At 41.9% G+C, this 19,641-nt stretch overlaps 5 protein-coding genes across 7 annotated transcripts in view; all 5 read right to left on the bottom strand.

Moving 5' to 3' along the window:
- Window positions 1–19,641, bottom strand: part of LOC100621803 (protocadherin alpha-2) — a 188,123-nt gene that overhangs the window by 62,401 nt on the left and 106,081 nt on the right.
- LOC100621701 (protocadherin alpha-C2) overlaps window positions 1–19,641 on the bottom strand; it is a 210,058-nt gene that overhangs the window by 92,917 nt on the left and 97,500 nt on the right. Inside the window, exon 1 of one of the 3 annotated variants that reach the window (XM_021084897.1) lies at window positions 13,642–18,907. The exons of the other annotated variants lie outside the window; for them this stretch is intronic. Coding sequence (XP_020940556.1) covers window positions 13,642–16,074 — 2,433 coding nt within the window. The 5' untranslated portion in view covers window positions 16,075–18,907. Of the gene's footprint in view, window positions 1–13,641; window positions 18,908–19,641 lie in introns of those variants that run through there. 3 annotated transcript variants of the gene reach the window in all.
- Window positions 1–19,641, bottom strand: part of LOC100738826 (protocadherin alpha-6) — a 158,831-nt gene that overhangs the window by 62,403 nt on the left and 76,787 nt on the right.
- Window positions 1–19,641, bottom strand: part of PCDHA11 (protocadherin alpha 11) — a 165,995-nt gene that overhangs the window by 92,917 nt on the left and 53,437 nt on the right.
- LOC102160959 (protocadherin alpha-13) overlaps window positions 1–19,641 on the bottom strand; it is a 110,140-nt gene that overhangs the window by 62,404 nt on the left and 28,095 nt on the right.

The raw sequence follows: 19,641 nt of genomic DNA, 5'->3' as shown, positions 1-19,641 counted from the left end.
AATCAAACTGACCAAAATTAAAGACAAAGAGAAAATATTGAAAGCAGCTAGGGAAAAGAAACAAATAACATACAAGAAAACCCCAATAAGGTTACTGGCAGATTTTTCAGCAGAAACCCTGCAGGCCAGAAGGGAGTGGCATGATAAACTTAACGTGATGAAAGGAAAAAACTTCCAACCAAGATTACTCTACCCAGAAAGGCTCTCATTCAGATTTGAAGGAGAAATCAAAAGCTTTACAGATAAGCAAAAGCTAAGCGAATTCAGCAACACTAAACCAGCTTTACAACAAATACTAAAAGAACTTCTCTAGGCAGAAAAGAAAAGCCACAACTAGAAACAAAAATACTACAAATGGCAAAGATCACCCATAAAGGCATATATACAGCAAAGGTAGAAAATCATCCACACACAAATATGCTACCAAAATCAGAACACCCATGAGAAGAGGAGGGTACCAATGCAGGACATTGGAGATGCACTTGTAATTAAGGAACCAACAACTTAAAACAATCTTGTGTATATATATATATATATATATATACAGAGAGAGAGAGAGAGAGAGAGAGACTCCTATATCAAAATTTCAGGGTAACTGTAAGCCAAAAATCTACAATAGATATACACACAAATAAGAAAAATCTACTCAAATCCAACACTAAAGACAGTCATCAGGAGTTCCCGTCGTGGTGCAGTCATTAGCAAGTCTGACTAGGAACCATGGGGTTGTGGGTTCGGTCCCTGGCCTTGCTCAGTGGGTTGAGGATCTGGCATTGCCGTGAGCTGTGGTGTGGGTTGCGGATGCGGTTCAGATCCTGCATTGCTGTGGCTCTGGCATAGGCCAGTGGCTGCAGCTCTGATTCAACCCCTAGCCTGGGAACCTCCATATGCTGCAGGAGCAGCCCAAGAAATGGCAAAAAGACCAAAAAAATAAAAATAAATAAAGATAGTCGTCAAACCACAGAGGAGAGAACAAGAGAAGAAGGGAATAAAAAAGACCAATAAAACCAATCCGCAACAGTTAATAAAATGGCAATAAGAACATACATATCCATAATTACCTCAAATGTTAATAGACTTAAATGCCCCAGCCAAAAGACATAGACTGGCTGAATGGATACAGAAACAAGACCCATATATATGTTATCTTCAAGGGACCCACATCACTTCTAGGGACACATATAAATGAAAGTGAGAGGATGGAAGAAAGTATTCCATGCAAACAGAAATCAAAAGAAAGCTGAAGTAGCAATATTCATATCACAAAATGGACCTTAAAATAAAGAATATTATAAGAGACAAAGAAGGATGTTACAAAATGATCACAGGCTCAATCCAAGAAGATATAACAATTATATATGTACCCAACATAGGATCACCTCAATGCATAAGGCAACTGCTAACAACCTTAAAAGAAGAAATTGACAATAACACAATAACAGCAGGGTACTTTAACACCCCACTTACAGCAATAGACAGATTATCCATACAGAAAATCAACAAGGAAACACAGGCCCTGAATGAAGCATCAGACCAGATGGACTTAATAGATATTTATAGGACATTCCATCCAAGAGCAGCAGAATACACATTCTTCTCAAGGGCACACAGAACATTCTCTAGGATTGATCACAGGCTGGCCACAAATCAAGCCTCAGTAACTTTAAGAAAATGGAAATCATATCAAGCATCTTTTCCAAACACAACGCTATATAACTAGAAATCAATAACAAGAAAAAACTGCGAAAAAACACAAACACATGGAAACTAAACAACATGCTACTAAACAACCAACGTATCACTGAAGAAATCAAAGAGGAAATTAAAAACTACCTAGAAGAAAATGACAACAAAGATATGATACTCCAAAACCTATGGGATGCAGCAAAAACACTCCAAAACCTATGGGATGAGGGAAGTTTAGAGTAATACAAGCCTACCTCAGGAAACAAGAAAAATCTCAAATAAACAACCTAACTTTACATCTAAGGCAGCCAGAGAGAGAAGAACAGATAAGACCTAAAGTTAGTAAAAGGAAAGAAATCAAAAAGATCAGAGCAGAAATCAATGAAATAGAAATGAATAAAACCATAGAAAAGATCAATGAAACTAAAAGCTGGGTCTTTGGAAAGATCAACAAAATTGATAAACCCTTAGTCAGACTTACCAAGAAAAAAAAGAGAGGACTCAAATTAATAAAATTAGAAATGAAAAAGGAGAAGTTACAGTGGACATCACAGAAATACAAAGGATCATAAGAGACTATTACATGCAACTACATGCCAATAAAATGGACAACCTAGAAGAAATGGACAATTTCTTAGAAAAGTACAATATTCCAAGATCAAACCAAGATGAAATAGAAAAGATGAACAAACCAGTTACAAATACTGAAATTGAAACTGTGATTAAAAAACTTCCAACAAACAAAACTCCAGGACCAGATGGCTTCACAGGAGAATTCTATCAAACATTTACAGAACTGCTAACACCTATTCTTCTGAAAATATTCCAAAAAACTGCAAAGGAAGAACAACTCCCAAACTCACTCTATGAGGCCATCATCACCCTCATACTAAAACCAAAGATGTCACACAAAAAAGAAAATTACAGGCCAACATCCCTGATGAACATAGAAGCAAAAATCTTCACCAAAACACTAGCAAACCAAATCCAACAATACATTAAAAGGATTGTACATCATGATCAAGTGGGATTTATCCCAGGGATGCGAGGAGTCTTCAATATCCACAAATCAATCAGTGTGATACACCACATTAACAAATGGAAGAATAAAAACCAAATGATTCTCTCAATAGATGCAGAAAAAGCCTTTAGCAAAATCTGACACCCATTTCTGATAAAAAAAAAAAAAACCCTTCAGAAAGTGGGCACAAAAGGAACCCACCTCAACATAATAAAGGCTATGTATGACAAAACCACAGCTAACATCATTCTCAATGGTGAAAAGCTGAAAGAATTCCCACTGAGATGAGGAACAAGACAAGGATATCTGCTCTCACCACTACTATTCAACATGGTTTGGGAAGTCCTAGCCATGGCAATCAGAGAAGGAAAAGAAATAAGAGGAATTCAAATTGGAAAGGAAGAAGTAAAATTATCACTGTTTGCAGATGACATGATACTATACCTAGAAAATCCTAAAGACGCTACCAGAAAACTATTAGAGTTCATCAATGAATTTGGCAAAGTTGCAGGATGCAAAATTAATACAAAGAAATCAACTGCACTCTGTATACTAACAACAAAAGATCAGAAAGAGAAATTAGGGAAACAATTCCATTTACCATTGCATCAAAAAGAATAAAATACTTGGGAATAAACCTACCTGAAGAGACAAAAGACCTGTACTCTGAAAACTATAAGATACTGATGAAAGAAATCAAAGATGACACAAACAGATGGAAAGACATACCATGCTCTTGGATTGGAAGAATCAATATTATCGAAATGACTATACTACCTAAGGCAATCTACAGAATCAATGCAATCCCTACCAAATTGCCAAGGACATTTTTCACAGAACTAGAACAGAACATTTTAAAGCTTGCTTGGAAGCACAAAGGACCCAGAATAGTCAAAGCCATGCTGAAAAAGAAAAATGGAGCTGGAAGAATCAGGCTCCCTGACTTCAGACTATACTACAAAGCTATAGTAATTAAATCTGTATGGTACTGGCATAAAGACAGAAATATAGATCAGTGGAACAGGATAGAAAGCCCAGAATTAAACTCATGCACCTACAGTCAACTGATCTATGACAAAGGAGGCAAGAATATACAATGGAGAAAAGACAGTCCCTTCAATAAGTGGTGCTGGGAAAACTGGACAGCCTCATGTAAAAGGATAAAATTAGAACACTTCCTAATACAATACACAAAAATAAACTCAAAATGAATTAAAGACCTAAACATAAGACCATATACTATAAAACTCTTAGAGGAAAACATAAACATAGGCCAAACTCTCTCCAACATAAACCACAGCAGTATCTTCTCAGATACACCTCCTAGAGTAATGAAAATAAAAACAAAAATAAACTAATGGGACTAATTTAACTTAAAGGTTTCTACACAGCAAAGGAAACCCTACATGAAATGAAAAGACAAACACGGAGTGGGAGAAAATATTTGCAAATGAAGTGACTGACAAGGGATTAATCTCCAAAATTTATAAACACCTCCCGCAGCTCAATACCAAAAAAAAAAAAATGAACCCATTGAAAAATGGGCAGAAGATCTAAACAGACAATTCTTGAAAGAAGACACACAGACATCCAAAAAACACATGAAAAGATGCTCAATGTCAATAACTATTAGAGAAATGCAAATCAAAACTACTATGAGGTACCACCTTACACTGGACAGAATGGCCATCAACAAAAAGTCTATAAACAATAAATGCTGGAAAGGATGTGGAGAAAAGGGAACCCTATTATACTGTTGGTGGGAATGTAAACTGGTGCAACCACTGTGGAAAACAGTATGGCATTTCCTAAGAAAACTAAAAATAGAATTACCATTTGATCCAGCAATTTCACTCCTGGACATCTATCCAGAGAAAACCATGACTTGACATGTACTCCAATGTTCATTGCAGCACTATTTACAATACCCAAGACATGGAAACAACCTAAATGTCCATAGAGAGAGGAGTGGATAAAGAAGCTCTGGTACATATACATGACAGAATATTACTTAGCCATTAAAAAGAAATAAACAATGGCATTTGCAGCAACATGGATGGACCTGGAAATTATCATGCTAAGTGAAGTTAATCAGACAGTGAGACACCAACATCGTATGCTATCACTTACATGTGGAATCTAAAAAAAAGGACACAATGAACTTCTTTGCAGAATAGATACTGACTCACAGACTTAGAAAAACTTACGGTTTCCAAAGGAAACAGGTTGGGGGGTGCGGGATGGGCTGGGGACTTGGAATGTAAATGCTATAAAATTGGGTTATGATGATCATTGTACAACTGTAAGTGTAATAAAATTCATTGAGAAAAAATAAAAGCCTGTCTGATGAGATCAGTGCTTATATTGACAGATGTGACTTTTTCTGTTATCATAAAATGTGTTCACATTTGGAAGATCTGCCTAGATCAGTGAACCAGTATTTTCAAAACAACAAATAAACCTGACTTTAAAAAAGTATATAATGGACAGGAGGGATGAATTGCCTAAGCATTTTAATAGTCCCTTTGTAGACTGTCCAATATTCAATTATTACATGAAAAAACCCACAAACCTAGAATTTAAATGTTTAAAATTAAATACTAGTGCATACTACTATAATGACGAAAATTTCAAAGGCTGGTAAAGCTAATTATTCAAGGATGTAGAGTGACTGGAACTCTCAAGTGCTGATGGTAGCAGACTAAATTGGAACAACTAATTTCAGAAACTGTTGGCAGTATCTATTAAAGCTGCACCTACATACCTCATAACCAAGCAGTTCCTACTACTAGGTAAAAAATCAACAGAAATGCAAATACATGTGCACCAAATGACATGAGAAAAATGTTTCTGGCAGAATTGTTCATAATAGCAATAAATAAACTTGAAAAAGTCCATCAAGAGAAAAATGGATAAATAAATTATAGTATATTAATACAATGGGATGCATAGCAATATAATGGATGGATTATCACTATCTACAGCTGACCAGATGAATGTCACATGCATAACACTGAGGGAAATTAGCCAGACAAAAAACATAGTCATACTATATGATTCTACTTTTATGATGCTGGAACTCAAGATAACGGTTATATTTCAGAACCGTGTAATGACAGAGGGCTTTCTACTTCCTTACCTCTGTGGTGATTTCATGTGTGGGCTTTGGATTATTCATCAAGCTGTGTGTGTATAATATATGAACTTTCATGTATGTCATACTTCAGTTAAAATTTTAAAAAATAAGATCTGTGTGGAGCAGCCAGTACCATACTTAGTGGAAATTTTTCAGCTTTAAAGCCATACATTAGAAACAAGAAAACCTGAAAACAATATGCTAAATACGAAGCTAGAAATCAAATAATAAATTGAATACCAAAAATCTATGAGGAAGTAAATAATGTTAAGAGCAAAAATCAATGATATAGAAAGCAAATATACAAGAAAGAGAATCCCCAAAGCCAAGAGTTGGTCATTCCAAAGACTAATTTAATAAGCTACTTCCAAGTATAATCAGGAAAAACAAGAAGTGACAATAACATCAGGATTGGAAAGAGGAACACCACTACAGTTCACAAATGCCAAATATTTGCATTATGCCAAAATATTTGAAAATTTAGTAGAAATTAATGTATTTCTAGAAGAAGAATTTCTAGAAATAAAATAAGAACAAAAATGAGTACTCCCATTACTAATGAAGAAAGGTGATTTCATAATTTAAAAATTTTCCGGAGTTCCCGTCGTGGCGCAGTGGTTAACGAATCCGACTAGGAACCATGAGGTTGCGGGTTCGGTCCCTGCCCTTGCTCAGTGGGTTAACGATCCGGCGTTGCCGTGAGCTGTGGTGTAGGTTGCAGACGCGGCTCGGATCCCGCGTTGCTGTGCCTCTGGCGTAGGCTGGTGGCTACAGCTCCGATTCAACCCCTAGCCTGGGAACCTCCATATGCCGCGGGAGCGGCCCAAGAAATAGCAGCAACAACAACAACAAAAAAGACAACAAAAAAAAAATTTTCCTACGAAGAAAACTTAAGGAAGAGATGACATCCCTAGTGGATTTAGTAGTAAATATTTAGGAAAAACATCACCAATCTTTTCTTTCCTTTTTTTTTTTTTTTAAGGCCACACCTGTAGCATATGGAAGTTCCCAGGCTAAGGGCTGAATCAGAGCTATGGCTGCTGGCCTATGCCACAGTCACAGCAACGCCAGATCCAAGACGTGTCTGTGACCTCCACCACAGCTCATGTCAATGCCAGATCCTTAACCCACTGAGCGAGGCCAGAGATCAAAGCCAAGGCCTCATGGACATTAGTCGGGTTTATTTGCTGCCATAATGGGAACTCCAAAATATCACCAATCTTAACAGACACAACCAGAGAATAGAAAAAAGAAGAGGGAAAAAACCACTTATACTTCGTTTTATAACAAAAAAAAACCCACTTATACTTTGGTTATACAAGCATAACCTTGATACACTTATACTTTGTTTTAAAACAAACAAAAAAAATCCCACACTTTGTTTTAAAACAAAAAACACTTATACTTTGGTTATACAGGCATAACTTGATACCAAACCCTTATAAAAAAAGGAAAATGACATGCCAATCTCAAGTGATGAACATAGATGCAAAAACCCACTATTAAGATGTCTTAATTATTTTCATTTTGTATAAAAATCATTTTGATTCTAAAGACCTGTAATCTTTGCTTAAAAATTCTAAAGAATGAACATAATATGCCTTTATGCAGAGAGCACATTTTTGAGGTATGTCAACAGAGCTCAGCTATGAAAATAGTGTATGTGTACACGACAACCAGATGGCTCTAAGAACAGCCAACAATTCGGGTTGGGACCGAAAGGTTTTTCTTTCTCTGCAGCATAGGAGACTATGTGATTGCATATTCATTTCTAAATTCCAAGACAAGTTCCAGAGGAATATATAATGACCTTCTGTGTTTTTATAGCTTGAGGAGGAAATTCTTGTCCTAATTCTTTTTCATAAATGAAGTACAAAAGAGACATGAAATTTATTCATATCCTGAACCATCCTCATCTCATCAATTAAAATTGGGAACAAGGTAACTACCTTTAGTTTTGGTTTTAAAGAATAATCCTTACCAATAAATTCCTTACTTTCCATACTTTAGTTAGAATCCTAGATTGTGATCTATATTCACTTGATGTTCTGCCAAATGCTATTTCTGATATTCACATTACATGCATTTGAGTAATATAAAAACCTCTTAGCAATTGTGATTACTTTCATCCCACCCCAGCTAAGTGTGTTTAGTTTCTGGAATACTATTGTTTCCCTCTAATTGCAAATATTGAAGGCAAGAAAAATCAATAGGTCATTAACATCATCAGACATGTTGTCAAAACTTTCCCATTCATACATTTCCCAAAAGCATTGATTTTCTCTTTTCTACTCAACTTCTTATGCTTTTTTTTTTTTCTTTTTAGGGCCACACCTGCAGCATATGGAGGTTCCCAGGCAAGGGGTGCAATTGGAGCTGTAGTCACTGGCCTGAGCCAGAGCCCACAACACAGGATCCAAGCCACATCTGTGATGATGACACCACAGCTCACCGCAATGCTGGATCCCTAACCCATTGAGAGAAGCCAGAGATCAAACCCACATCCTCATGTTTGCTAGTCAGATTCGTTAACCGCTGAGCCACAATAGGAACTCCACTCTTTTTCTTTCCTTATCACTGGCTTGAAGTTTCTGTATTATGGAATAAATACTACTGTCCTGTCTACATGATTTTAAGTCTGAATATATTTCATATGCAATGCGTGCTTCCTTACTCACTGCACTCTAAAGTTTTTCAAAATGTGATTATCAGCTTCGAAGTCAAAATAGACATAAGAAAGCATCCAATTAACCTATGGGAAAGTCTACTTAGGGAATAAATGTTAGAAAATAAAAACACCTAGAATGCCAAAAACATTCTACCATTCTGTTAACAAATGACACTGCAAAGGGAAAATATCTTCTACCCCATATATACCGGCCAAAGAGAAACTGTCTTAATCCCAGAAGAAAAATACACTAATATTACATTAATCTGCTAAAACTATAATTTTATGTGGAATTTTTAATAAATTCAGTTGCATGCTGTTGTGCATTTTGCTACATTAACACTTATTATTTTAAAAAGTGCCAGGGCAAATAATTTTAACTAGTAGTTAGATCAGAACAAAACAAATTTGAAAAGATACACACACCCCTATGTTCACAGCAGCACTATTCACAATAGCCAACACTTGGAAACCTACATGTCCATCAACAGATGAAAGGATAAAGAAGATATGGTACATATATACAATGGAATATTACTCAGCCATAAAAAAAGAATGAAATCATGCCACTTGTAGCAACATGGATGGACCCAGAGATTATCATACTGTGTGAAGTAAGTCAGACAGAGAAAGGAAAATATCCCTTATATATGGAATGATATCACTTATATATGGAATCTAAAATGAACTTATTTACAAAACAGAAGCAGATTGACAGACATAGAAAACAAACTTGTTTACCAAAGGGGAAAGGTTCAAGGGAAGGATAAATTAGGAATCTGGAAGTAACATATACACACTACTACATATAAAATAAACAACAAGGACCTATACTTAACATTTTGTAATAAGCTATATGGAAAAAGAATCTGAAAAATTACATATATATTAAATTACACACACACACACCCCGAGTCACTTTGTTGTACACCTGAAACTAACAAAACATTATAAATCAACTATACTTCAATTTTAAAAATACAAAATAAAATTTAAAAAGAGTGAAAGAAAAACAGTAAGTAGAAGTTTACATCTCAGAGGTGCCATCTCGGATAATCTAAAAAGTTAAATTGTCCATCAAGAATCTTAACGGAAAAAAAACTGGCATAAGATTCATGTTGTCTACTTGCTGCATAGTGGACAAATTTTGTTTATATCTGTTAAATACTATCAAAGAAGAGACATAAATAAAATATTTTCCTGAATTTCTTAAGGTGATTATTTTTAGTACTATAAACTATGCTCACCTACACTGTAAACTAAGACATAAGAGCTTGAAATGTGAACAAAATACAAACATATATGCATCAACATGGTTCTATGTGACTTGGGCACAGTGTTAAAATTAAGAAATTGCAAGTTTTTCAAAGGATATGTGTTTTATAAAACTGAAGCAACAAACACCTTATTTCTAGAATTTTGTGGTTGTTCTTAAAGCATTCACTGAACACCACGACAAGCATCCTTTCTAAACAATCAAGACTGGATCAGCACGCGCTTGGATAGGAACAAGAAAATAATAAATCTCTGTGCTGAATTACAAATAGTCCAGCTATATAGAAGTTATTTTAACCATTTTTTTTTCTTTTTAGGGCCACACCTGTGGCATATGGAATTTCCTGGGTTAGAGATCAAATCGGAACTGCAGCTACAGGCCTATGCCACAGCCACAGCAACACCAAATCAAAGCTGCATCTGTGACCTACACCCCAGCTTGTGGCAATGCTGGATTCTTAACCTGTTGAGCAAGGCCAGGGATCAACCCCACTTCCTCATGGACACTAATGGACACTATGTCAAGTTTTTTTTTTTTTTTTTTTTTTTTTGTCTTTTTGCCATTTCTAGGGCCTCTCCCGTGGCATATGGAGGTTCCCAGGCTAGGGGTCTAATCGGAGCTGTAGCCACCGGCCTACACCAGAGCCACAGCAACACAGGATCTGAGCCGCATCTGTGACCTACACCACAGCTCAGGGCAACGCCAGATCCTCAACCCACCGAGCAAGGCCAGGGATTGAACCCACAACCTCATTGTTCCTAGTCGGATTCGTTAACCACTGCACCACGACGGGAACTCCAAGTTCTTAACCCAATAAGCCACAACAGGAATTCCCTTATCCATGTTTTTATACATCAAATTTTCTTTATATTTCTGGGAAATATACAGCCCACAAAAATTAACAGATAATGAGCTACCTACAAAGTGAAATATCAGCAATGATGGGGAAAGATTCCTCAACTGGATGAATGAGATGGCACAATAATCCTGCATATCAGAACAGTACATCTCTGTTCCTTTACCACTCGCAGATAAGTTTAAAAATTCTGTGGCAGGGGACATTTTCCTCTGTCATGGTATTTTTTTCCTTTTAAATGGGTAATTCTCCTTCTAACTTTCAGATCCACTCCTCTTCCTGTCACTTACATCTCCTTTGTAGTCTAGTCAAAGCGTGTCTCTCTGGAGTTCCCACTGTGGCTTAGCGGGTTAAGGACCCAATGTAGTCTCCATGAAGATGTGGGTTCGATCCATGGCCCTGCCCAGTGGGTTAAGGATCCTGCATTGCCGCAAGCTGCAGTATAGGTAGCAGATGCCGCTCGGATCGCATGCTGCCTCAGCTGCAGCTACAGTTCAACCTCTAGCCTGGAAACTTCCATATGTTGCATGTGTCTCTCAGAAAATTGCTGACTCCCAAACTTCATACACGTTACTCGTGTTCTTATCTCTCCATGTTACGGAAAGCAATGAAATAAAAGAAAGAAAGAGTTCATTTTCTTAATAAGAATGAGTTTACACATTGTGTTTGGATACCCGAAATGTTGATATTTTGTGCACCAATTTTCTCCCTTAAGATTAGCTGCATTTTAATTTCACTCACTGCACATTTCACAATGTGAAGACATACGTCCCTTCTAACCACTCTGAGGTGACACGAACCAGACTTGTATTTAGCCCAGCGTACAGCATCAAGGGTTTTCATGCTAGCTCTAGGAACCCAAAATCCCTGTTGTGTTGTTTCAGGATTATATAGCAATAGGAAGAAAATAATCAATGAAATAGTATATTTAAAATGGCCTTTAGGGAGTTCCCGTCGTGGCACAGCGGAAACAAATCTAACTAGGAACCATGAGGTTGCAGGTTCAATCCCTGGCCTCATTCAGTGGGTTAAGGATCCAGCGTTGCCATGAGCTGTGGTGTAGGTCACAGGCACGGCTCGGATCTGGTGTTGCTGTGGCTGTGGTGTAGGCTGGCAGCTGCAGCTCCAATTGGACCCCTAGCCTGGGAACCTCCATATGCCGCGGGTACGGCCCTAAAAAGACCAAAAAAAAAAATTGCTTTTAGACTGTACAAGGCACATACAGTAGAAAAGTAAATTAAAGTTTTTCCCTGTTGAACAATGTGACTGTTCAATTAGCATATTCACAAATGTATGCCCCCATTCATCAAGTACTTACTAACCATAGAGCATATACTGAATTCTATTGTAGCATGTATTAATACTAACTATATAAAATTACAATGTATGCAAATCTATTTTATTTGCAGTTAACATCATCATTTGAAGGAGAATAACGGATAACCCAATGTTCCCCCTTATTGCTTGGAAAAACAAAACATTCCCTTCATCCCCTTCCCTAATTTCTGCACCTTACATCTGTGATCTCTGGGAGAAGTCAGAAAGCAATATTGCAAAATGGTTAACCCAACTTCTGCTCCACTCAGAAGGGTTTGAAACGCCAAGGACCACCACAGATAAAGTGGAGTATTTGAATAATTTAATTTTTATTAGATGCATTACTCTCAAATATGGTATTTACTTATTTCCAAGCATACCAGCTTCTGGAACAATAACGTTACATCCAGGGTGAATGAACTTAGAATGGTAAAGGCACCTTTGACCACACAAGTGTTTCTGACATAACAATTACTCATCTGCCTTCTTTGTGAAATATATCAATTATGAACACAAAATAAAAGGCTGTCAAGTCCTATACCCGAGCATGCTACCTTCCTTCTGTCAGTACAAATAGGTGTTTTGAGACATGCCTATAATTCCTCTGTACTTACAAACAGTGTGTGGAACTATTAGCTATGTTTTGGAGTATCATTCTCAAAAAAGACTACTTTGTCAAAACGGTGTTCATTACAGAGTAGAGCCTAGAGAATACGCTGTGTTTTATTAAATGGTATAGCATTCAAGAGCCAATTCAAATGCCATCTCTACCACCAAGCCTGCTCTGATTTCCTCCTCCCTGTCTACATGGTCTCCCTCCCTTCTTTGAACATCCCCTGCAATTTATTTTTAAATGTTTTAGGTTATTATCACCTGGAAATTATGTATTGTAATGCTGTGAGTAAATGTCTCATCATCCAGGACACTGAGTTTGTGCTATGCAAAGACTCTTACATAATTTTCATCCTCACCTCAGATATCAGAATGCCTCACACATATCTGTTGCTCAAAATATTTTTCCTAATGGAGGGATACGTGCTCTAAGTTATTCCTTAAAGAATTCCCTACAAGGAATTTTTTTTTTTCCATTTCTTGGGCCGCTTCCACAGCATATGGAGGTTCCCAGGCTAGGTGTCGAATTGGAGCTGTAGCCGCCGGCCTACACCACAGCCACAGCAACATGGGATCCGAGCCGTGTCTGGAACCTACACCACAGCTCATGGCAATGCCGGATCCCTAACCCACTGAGCAAGGCCAGGGATCGAACCCACAACCTCATGGTTTCTAGTCGGACTCCTTAACCACTGAGCCACGAAGGGAACTCCCCCTACAAGGAATTATGTAGACACCCCAGGTCATTTATTATCTGTACCAAAAAACCTGGCACTTTATTATTTTTAACTTTAGACCTTTATGCTGTATTACTTTAACTGTTCTGTACGAGATTTGCATTTCTTACCTTGGTTTCTCAAAAATAAACTATAATCTCTTTGAAGCCAAGGATAGTCTTTTTTAAAAAAATACGTGTAGACTCCCAGAATTCTTAGCCCAGGGGATGCTAAGCAGGAGTGTTCGAGTCAATGGATTAAATGCTGCCAAGAGCTCATCTAAGACACATTTCAGAAAATGGCTAGTGGCCACTTCCTGGTCACGGGAATCAATTCCAATAAAAGGTGCTTACCATGGCATTGACACTGGCATGATCCCCTTTCCTATTCCGAATCTGAATACAGGATATTGGCACATTCAGTCCTACCCCAGAGGCCAGATTTCTCAGGTCAGCAGCACTGAACTCCCCACGCAAGAGCAAACTGCTGTTATCAGAACCAAGACCCAGAGACGCCCGATAGAGGTAGGTCTGAGAACGTCTCTCGATCGTTGTGACATCTATTGTGGTTGACATCACGCAGGGATTCGAAGCCCTCTTGCTTCCACACCTCAACTCCTGTGGAGAGTGACCGCAGCTCTGAGAGCACCGACCAAGGCTCTGGCTCCACTTGCTGCACACAAAGAAAAACAAGCACGCCAGAAATAAAAAGGAGATACAGGCGAGGGCAACGACTAAACACAGGTTCAGGGCAGAAAGGTGCCCTCCCGTTTCCCAGCCATCTTCAAAGTCTGGAAGGACCTGAGGGGCAGAGTTGCTCAACAGCACCCCCAGTGTGACAGAAGTAGAGAGTGATGGGTCCCCATGGTCCCGAACCACTATCACCACCCTCTGTTTAACTGCATCAGTGGGAAGAACTAAGCGAGCGGTCCGAAGCGCTCCCATATTGGCTGAGATTCTAAACAGGCTGGAGTCAGAAGCCTGCGAGATGTGGTAAGACAGCCAAGCATTGGAGCCACTGTCTGCATCCTCTGCTACCACTTTTGTGACCAAGTGTCCTGTTCTGGCAGAGCGGGGCACAATTTCCACGGGGACAGAGCCATCTCGAGGCAAGGGGAATAAGATGACTGGAGCATTGTCATTCCTATCTACCACAGACAAGTTCACGGTCACTGTTGCACTTCTGGGAGGAATGCCACCATCCCGGGCTTCCACTTGGAAGTGAAACCCCCTGAGCTGCTCGTAGTCAAAGGAAATTCTGGCAGTGATAGCTCCACTGGATGCATCTACTGCCACCAAGCCAGAGGTGGCCTGCCCTTCAGCGATAACATCCAACAGCTCATAGACGACAAGGCCATTCTCCCCCAGGTCTGGGTCCTGGGCAAACACACGTCCTAGAGAGGCCCCTGGGCCATTGTTTTCAGCCACAAAAAGTTCCTGTTTCGACTGAGAGAAGCTTGGTGTATTGTCATTCACATCAGCCACCGACACAGCCAGGGTCCTGAGGGTGCTAAGTGGGGGCGAGCCACCATCTGAGGCGGTGATCAGGACCTGGTATTCACTGACCTGCTCCCGGTCCAGTGGCCCATCAGTCAACAAGCTGTAGTAGTTGTCAAAGGAAGCCTTCAGCTTAAAAGGGCCTCCACTGGACACGCTACAAACGACTTTGCCATTGGGACCCAGGTCCGCATCCCTTACGCTAAGGAGAGCAATCACTGTGCCAGCGGCAGCGTCCTCAGACACGGGACTGGAGAGAGTGAGGAGGTTCACCTCGGGGGCGTGATCGTTCACATCAGCCACTTCCACCAGCAGTTTGGCGGTGCTGGCTAGACTGAAGGCGCCTTCATCCCTCGCCTCGACGTATGCCTCCAATACCGTTTCAGGCGGACCCAGGGAGGCAGCTACCCGCACCTCCCCACTTCTGGGATGCACGTGAAAGTGGCGTCGCAGCTTGCCTTGCGTGCTATTGCTTAAGGAGTACCGGATTTTCCCATTGGAGCCTTCATCTGGGTCCGAGGCTTGAACTCGGAATAGCACAGTCCCATTGGGTGCCGTCTCTGGCACTCTGGTGCGGTATACTGTGCGCTCGAATACAGGCGCATTGTCGTTACTGTCCACCACGGTGATGGTAACTTGTGCGTCTCCAGAGCGCGCGGGCAGCCCGCCGTCCCTAGCGGTGAGCACTAGCAGGTGGGTGGCACGCCGTTCCCGATCCAAGGCCCTCTCCAAAACCAGTTCCGGGTATTCGCTGCCGTCCACCCTCGAGCCCATGTCCAGGCGAAAGTGCTGGCTGGGGCTCAGGCTGTAGCTTAGCATCGCGTTGCTTCCCTCGTCGGCATCTTGGGCATTAGGGAGAGTAAAGCGGGCTCCGGGCATCAGGAACTCTGGAATGTGCAGCTGCACATCCCCAGCAGGGAAGTGAGGAGAGTTGTCATTGGTGTCTAGGATGTGAACGCGCATCTTGTGCAGCTCCAGCGGGTCCTGGAGCACCAGCTCGTAGGTCAGGATGCAGGCAGCTTTGGCCCCGCACAGCCGTTCGCGGTCCGGGGGCTCTCGGACCACCAAGCTACCGCTGGCCAGATCAACCCCGAAGTAGGGCTCGCTGTGGCTAGAAAGGAAGCGAAAGTTCCGCAAGGACAGAGCGGCCGCTTTCAGCTTCAGGTCCTGAGCAACATTGCCTACGACTACGCCCCGCTCGGTCTCCTCTGACACTGAGTAGTCGAGCTGTCCCGCTGCCGAGCCGCAGAAGACCCACAAACATAGAAGCGCCACCCTCCAGCCCACCATCCTCCCTCCCTCTCGGCGTCCTCGCTGCACCAACAGTGACGACCCAGGACCATGCTCTGGACTCCCGGGGAGCACGGGCCGTGGTACAGAGCGAGGGCCGGCCGGCCGCCGCTGCCGGCGGGAGGTGCAGAGACCCGCCGACGTTCGCCTTCTGAAAGCCGGTACTGCCCCGGGCCGGCCGGCTGGGAGCAAGGCTGGCTCCACTGGAGGCTTGGCCGCCGTCTGGGAAAGCGGAACCGGACCGTGCGGAGGAGCGCAGCGCCGCCTAGGGGAGCAGAGACGAGGTAAACGGCCGGCTCGGGGACGTGCGCTCTCGCTTCTCCGCCCGCAGGGTTCGCCCCCGGAGGCCCGGCACCCAGAGCGGGGAGGGGCAGGGAAGATGCGCGAGAAACGAACACACCTTCCTCTAAACGGCCTTTCCCGGGACAACGCCCTGAGACCACCGTGGCCTTAACGCCTACAACTGCTGCTGCCTGAAGACGGCTTCTAACTGGGGCTGAGCTCGCCTGGGCATCGCTCGGCGGCTGTTTGAGAGCGGAGCGTGGGTGCCAGGCGCTTGGACCCTCAGACTCCCTGCACCGCCGCGGAGAGGGTGGAACTTCGAAAGGATCCGCGGGGTGGGGGTGGGATGGGGGTGGGGAGGGGGAGGCGCTGAAGGCGGAACCGCGTCTGTGAACTACCACGCCTTCGAGGCTTAAGGAAACAGGAGCCCCCCAAACCTAGTGCTGTGATGCGTTCCCTGCTGCATACTCAGTCTCTCTGCGGCGGGTTAAAGCCTCTCATGCACCTTCTAACCCAGGAGCCTCCAAGATTTCAACAGAGGGGACCAGCGAGGGGCAGACTGGGAAGAAGGGTCCTCCTCCAGCTTCCCGGGGCACCAAAGTGGGCGAGCACCACTCCGGTTCTAAGTTCCGCTTTTTGCGGGTCAGAAGTTGCCCTTTCCCCAGAAAGTCCTACTGGGAGTGCGTTGCAAGCGGCCCTTGACGCTCTGGGCGAGAGATGAGGTTAGAAATCAGTCTCAGCTGCCAGAAACTTAGAAAGATTGACAGCTCATCCCCAAACAGGAGGTGCAAGATGAAGGGGAGAGAAAGCACTGAGATACTCTCCAGAGAGTGACCAGGAAACTATTCTGTAAATTTGCTCTGTAAATATTTGGAAAACAGCAATGAGATGGGGTAAGAACAGGCTCGAGGGCCGCACTTTTTGTTTTTCGCCGGTCTTCTGCACGAAAATTGCGAGAACGATCGGTTCTGTGAAAAACACCTCTTAGCCACAAAAAACACCTCCAAATCCCGCCTAACACCCTACACCTAGTGACGTTTCCCGAGAGTGAGGAGAGCTGAGAAAGAGACTGACTCAAATTACCATTTAACCCTAAATTCCTGCTTTTAATATAATTGCAGTGCCCAAAGCCCCCAAAACCAAAATCTGAAAGACAAAAGCTGAATACAGATCAAGAATTGACGCTTTCAGGGCATTATACATTCTGGTCGGAAAATTGCCTAAAAGTACTGGTGATTATTAAAGCTGAGTACTGGATACGTGGGGTTAATTACACTTCTCTCAACCTTCATGTATGCTTGAATATTTCTCTCATACTTTTTTGACTGGCAGTTAAAATGGAGGTGGGGGCAGGGCTAGGGAGACGGCTCCAGCTTTCTGGTGTTAGGACTAAAAGTGAAATTGGTAACTTGGGTGTGCCACTAAGAACCAGTCACGTCCTCCGAACATCACACAAACCCATCCCTTACTTCTTCCAAAGAAGCAGGGCAGGCTGCCATATAAGGCAAAGGAACGAGACTTAGTTTGTTTTTGCGAATTAGGGAACCCAAAAAATGATACTGTCTTGGATTAAAATTAAGGCAAGAAACCCGTCAGCCCATTCAGGGTTGTTAGGTAATGCCATAAGTGTAGCCATCCCTGGGGAGTCCTCATTAGGATGTGAAATAACTCATAAAAATTAAAATTATTCCTCACCAAATTTCAGAACCAAAACTGCTTATCTACTTCTGTGTCAGAGACTAGGATTTGCTTTTTTTTTTTTTTCCTTTGTCTGAATAGGACCGCACCTGCGGCATATGGAGGTATCCAGGCTAGAGGTCTAATCTGAGCTGTTGCTGCCAGCCCACGCCAGAGCCACAGCAACGCCAGATCTGAGCCGCGTCTGCGACCTACACCACAGCTCACAGCAACGCCGTGAGCTCTTAAAATTACCTTTTTATAAAATCTGATTCAATTTCATCTTCAAAGTGTAGCACTCGGAACTTAAAGTCATACTCCAGACTGGTTAAATCATATCCAAGAAGAGATCTAGCCCTTCCATTCCAAATACTACATATCAAGCAAGAGAATCTAAAATTGCATCTGATTCTTTAACAGCTGCATCACATAACTTTTTTATGCTGCAGCAACACCGGATCCCTTAACCCACAGTGCCCAGGCTGGGAATTGAACCCAAACCTCCACAGCAACTCGAGCCACTACAGTTGAATTCCCAACTCACTGCATCACAGCAGAAACTCCCACATAACTTTTTATGATGCTAAAAACTAAAATTCACTTCTTTTTTTCTAGATGTCATTAAGCCACAGAAGTCAAAAAATCCTAGACTTTTATACTTGATTTTTTATACTTAATTTAAAAAAAACCCCTCAAATTTGCTGAATGTCATTGGGTTAAGAGCTAGCCAATCTGGTTCAATTACATATTTTACCCATATCAAATTTCATATTCCTGGAGTTCCCATCATGGCTCAGTGGTTAACGAATCCGACAAAGAACCATGAGGTTGCGGGCTCGATCTCTGGCCTGCTCAGTGGGCTAAGGATCTGGTGTTGCCGTGAGCTGTGGTGTAGGTCGAAGATGCGGCTCGGATCCCGCGTTGCTGTGGCTCTGGCGTAGGCCGGTGGCTACAGCTCCGAATGGATCCCTAGCCTGGGAACCTCCATATGCCGCAGGAGCGGCCCTAGAAAAGGCACAAAGACAAAAAAAAAATCATATTCCTACATATGTGGCAAGTAGTCACACCAGATCTTCCTCTGAACTGGAAATTTTCATCAAGTGTGGCTGAAAAGGAAGGTCTGCAACCACGACCAGCCACCGTACCGCTGACATCCGTTTGTTAGGAGTGCCTAAGCTAAAATGAAGATCTGACAAGGATACTATCGATATGCTCCAAAGAAGAATCCATACAAATGTCACATGACATGATAGTTTCAGAACAAAACATTACCAGATCATTATGATATATATTTAAAGCAAAGGTGATAAAAATTTGACAGCTATCACAAAAAATTGGCCATCTTCATTTTCTTTTCTTTTTTTTTTTTTAATTTTAGGGCTGCACTTGCAGCATAGGGAGGTTCCCGTGCTATGTGCTGGCCTACGCCACAGCCACAGCAACGCCAGATCCAAGCCAAATCTGCAACCTACACCACAGCTCACGGCGACGCCGGATCCTTAACTCACTGAGCAAGGCCAGGGATCAAATCCACATCTTCATGGACACTAGTCCGGTTCATTACCATTGAGCCACGATGGGAACTCTTCAATTTAAACAGTAAAAATG

This window comes from Sus scrofa, chromosome 2 (genome assembly GCF_000003025.6).
Source record: "Sus scrofa isolate TJ Tabasco breed Duroc chromosome 2, Sscrofa11.1, whole genome shotgun sequence".
NCBI lineage: Eukaryota > Metazoa > Chordata > Mammalia > Artiodactyla > Suidae > Sus > Sus scrofa.
Note: the sequence above shows the minus strand (reverse complement) of the source record. Positions and strands in the feature narration are given on the sequence as shown.